This window comes from Sinocyclocheilus rhinocerous, unplaced genomic scaffold (genome assembly GCF_001515625.1).
Source record: "Sinocyclocheilus rhinocerous isolate Xijiao unplaced genomic scaffold, SAMN03320098_v1.1 scaffold1413, whole genome shotgun sequence".
NCBI lineage: Eukaryota > Metazoa > Chordata > Actinopteri > Cypriniformes > Cyprinidae > Sinocyclocheilus > Sinocyclocheilus rhinocerous.
Genome location: NW_015639297.1, coordinates 1,121,657 through 1,125,216, shown reverse-complemented (window position 1 = coordinate 1,125,216; position 3,560 = coordinate 1,121,657). Strand labels below are relative to the sequence as shown.

The following is a 3,560-nucleotide window of genomic DNA, read 5'->3' as shown; positions in this document are numbered from 1 at the left end:
TTGGTTTCTTTTGAAATTTTATTGAATTTACAAAAGAGTGGCATGGATTTAATCTTCATCATCCTCCTCCTCATCCTGGTTGATCTGGAAGTAGCGCAGTTCATAGCTCTCCTTGGTGTTCGCTACTACACGCAGCCAGTCACGCAGGTTGTTCTTCTTGAGATACTTCTTGGTAAGATACTTCAGGTACCTGAAAACAACAAACAGTTAAGTTTTACATATTCCATATTGTTTCAACTGAGTTGGTAATAACACTGCAACAATACCTGAGATGTTTCAATGTGCATTCAAAAATTACAAATACAGGTAATTCCGAACTCACTATAAATATAGATACAGGTTTTATAACTAACTGCTTTGTATTCACACCACTTGACTTACCGGGTAAAACAAAAGACCCATAAATTCTGCCTTGTGTAACAATCACTATAGTTGTCAAAAATATCTTAATTGAAAGGTACATAAAGGCTCCAATTATAAGGTGTAAAATTAGTAGTAGTGGTTCTCCTAACAGCTTTTAAGGCCCTTCTCATCAGATCTTGCTTCTCAAACAAATATTCAACAAGGACAAGAAGTAAATGACAATAATAAAGCTGGCAAAGAAAGAAGCATTTCCCATGGCTTTCATGTGTTTAATAGTAAAGCTCTAAGCAGCCTGTTCCAGTAAGCAGACAGGAATTCAGCATCAAATTAAATGCATGATTATAGTCTATATAACATAAAAACAAAAAATAATAATAATTTGAGAGTACCTAAACAAAAACATACATTTGATCACAAGCTGCAAGTACGCTTCAGTTCATCATTAAAGAAATTAAGGACAAATGTAAAAAAAAAAAACTCAAACCATTAACGGAACTGGCAGTACAATACTGCGCACTTTCAATTTGCAAAACATGTGGGCTGTTAGTCACAATGATGACATGCACACGTCTTGCAAACACTGCACTCTGGTGTGCACACGTATGATTCAACAGCGTTCTGACTGTGTGGATGGACATGGACTGATTTATGGAGAGAAAACAATGTTCATTAACACATCAATTCAATTTAGACTACTAAAACTGATATCAAGATGGCAGACAATTTCTTTAGGCATAAATACTTAAAATACTTATTGCACCTTTCAATTCACCTTTAATAATAATCAAACATGTTACAACATCCCAATACAGCAGTGAAACAACAGCTTGCATGCAATTGCAATCCAAGGAAAAACTGGGAATGACAGTATCCACACTGTGAGAAAAATAAGATCTTAAAGGGATAGTTCACCCAAAAATGAAAATTATGTCATTAATTCAGGGCTCGACAATAAGGACTGCCTGATGGATGGCCCGGGGCCAGCGTGAAAGACGTTCGGGACAGTAGACGGATTTGTCACTTGCCCGATCGGGCCACTGCAGCATCGTCACGACATTCTATCATTTGCATTCGCAAAATATAAGTTTTTAAGACTTGTTAATTAAAAAATTCAAGCAATTAAAAAGCATTTGTGCGCAAAAGACAACTCCTTTCAGTACTCGCGCACTGTGTTCTGTGTGAACAGCGTGTGCACAGACAGCCGCGTCTCTGACACATACAAATGTCAAAATACCCCTCTTGGCAAGTAACTTTGTAGCTTTAACAATGATTAATCTATATTGAATTTATACACTGAAGTACAGATGCACCGATCGACCGTCCATTTTTTGTTTTATTTCAGACTATCTTCTGTTCCGTGCTTGCACAAACTGCACTGCAATCATTTTCCCAAATGCCATTTGTGTGGAAATATTACGTTATTATAATTAGTCTGTAAACGACCATTGACAGAGGCCAGAGATGCTGAAGACAGACACAAAGATGAGAAAATACTGTAGCAGGCAGAACAAGATCACGGTTCACAATGCACGAAATATAGAAAGAGAATCCCAACATTGAATTTTATATGAATGTGTTTCTGAGGGGAACGGAACTGACTGTTTTCAGAAATGGCGTTTTCTTTTCATTTTGTCTCCGTATAATACATTTAAATTAGTGTTAATACGTGCAGTGCTGCTGTGTTTACATCGGTAACCAAGGAAACGCTGTATTACTGTTCCATAAGCGCCACCTGCTGTCAGAGAGTGAATCTGCGTCTCATTCAGCCCGTCTGCTGTTTCTGTTTAATACAGATGTTTTATGTAGCATAATTTCACAAAGCTAGTCAGGTTATTCTGTTTTTGCTGCAGATTTTGAAATTATACAGTCTAATACAAATCAAATATTTTTTTCCAATTCATGATTAAAATGCAGTGGTTGCCTCTAAATTCAAATGGCTATGAAAAATCAAGGTGCAACACAGAGAGAAGAATACGCAAATGTTATTTTATATGTCAAGGCTCGAAATTGCGACCATTTTGGTCGCATATGCTCCCGAAATTTAATCTGTGCGACCTCAAAATATATTTGGGAGCATTTGTGCGAGTGCATTATTTAACTCTGTACCGACCTGTTTTAATTTCTCTAAAAACGTTCAGAGTATGTGCCTTCTGAATGTTGATACGGTGACCTGTCTGCCGTTCTATGAAACGTTAGGCTACATAACCAATTAAACTTAATCTTTACATTCTACTTTAATGCCGATTTTAGATTGGTTAATATTAGCTGTCAATCACCCAGTCACTGCTTTCCGCTGTCAGGTGACAGGGAGCTAACTACCGCGGGGAATGTAAAGGGCTGCTCCTAACTTTTTGAAGTTGGGAGCACCAGTGCTACCAAGTAAAAAAGTTAATTTCGAGCCCTGTATGTGATTTTTCCATTTCTGTACCTGAACATCTACACACATAAAAACCTAAAGCATCATTTCATTTATATTTTTGTGCTATAGGCCTATATTTAATTGTGCTATTACTTGTAATTTGTTCATTTGTTCTTATTTACTGGCTGTCACTTGTCTTTAATAATGTTTAAACTATATTTGTGTTTATTTTTGGCTAGTGATTTTTGCTGTGGTATCGAAATTGAAATAGAGAATTGTAACATTTAATTGGTATCTAAAATAATGGTGTCATATAAGCTTATTAGAATACAAGATAACATATCAAAAACAATGATAACAGCAACTATTTTATTTTTTGTGGCAGGGCCAGTGAAAATGTTGGCAGGGCAAGTAAAAATTTGAACCACTGGTCCGACCGGGCCAGTAGAAAAAATCCTTAGCGTTGATCCCTGTAATTACTCACCCATATGTTGTTCCAAACCCATAAGACCTTCATTCATCTTCGGAAAACAAATTAAGAAATGTTTGATGAATTCTGAGAGATCTCTGACCCTCCCATAGCCAGCAAGCATACTACCACGGTCAAGGCCCAGAAACTTAGTAAGGACTAGGGGTGCTCCGATCAGGATTTTTGAGGCCGATCACCGGTCGCCGATCACAGAAAGCAGTATCTGCCGATACCGATCACCGATATCGATCATTTTAAAGCCTTCTTTTTATCATTTATAACTACATATAGTGAAACTCCAATCAGGATTTTTAGACATTTATTCAGGGCCTGAATTTCATTTTTGAAAATGGGGGAATTCCCCTCTTA

The 3,560-nt window shown here is 37.0% G+C and overlaps 1 protein-coding gene across 1 annotated transcript in view; it reads right to left on the bottom strand.

Annotated features, from left to right (window-relative positions):
* rpl22 (ribosomal protein L22) overlaps window positions 1–3,560 on the bottom strand; it is a 6,683-nt gene continuing 3,123 nt past the window's right edge. The window contains exon 4 of the mRNA XM_016566771.1: window positions 1–190. Within this exon, the coding sequence (XP_016422257.1) occupies window positions 49–190 (142 nt within the window). The 3' untranslated portion in view covers window positions 1–48. The remainder of the gene's footprint in view (window positions 191–3,560) is intronic.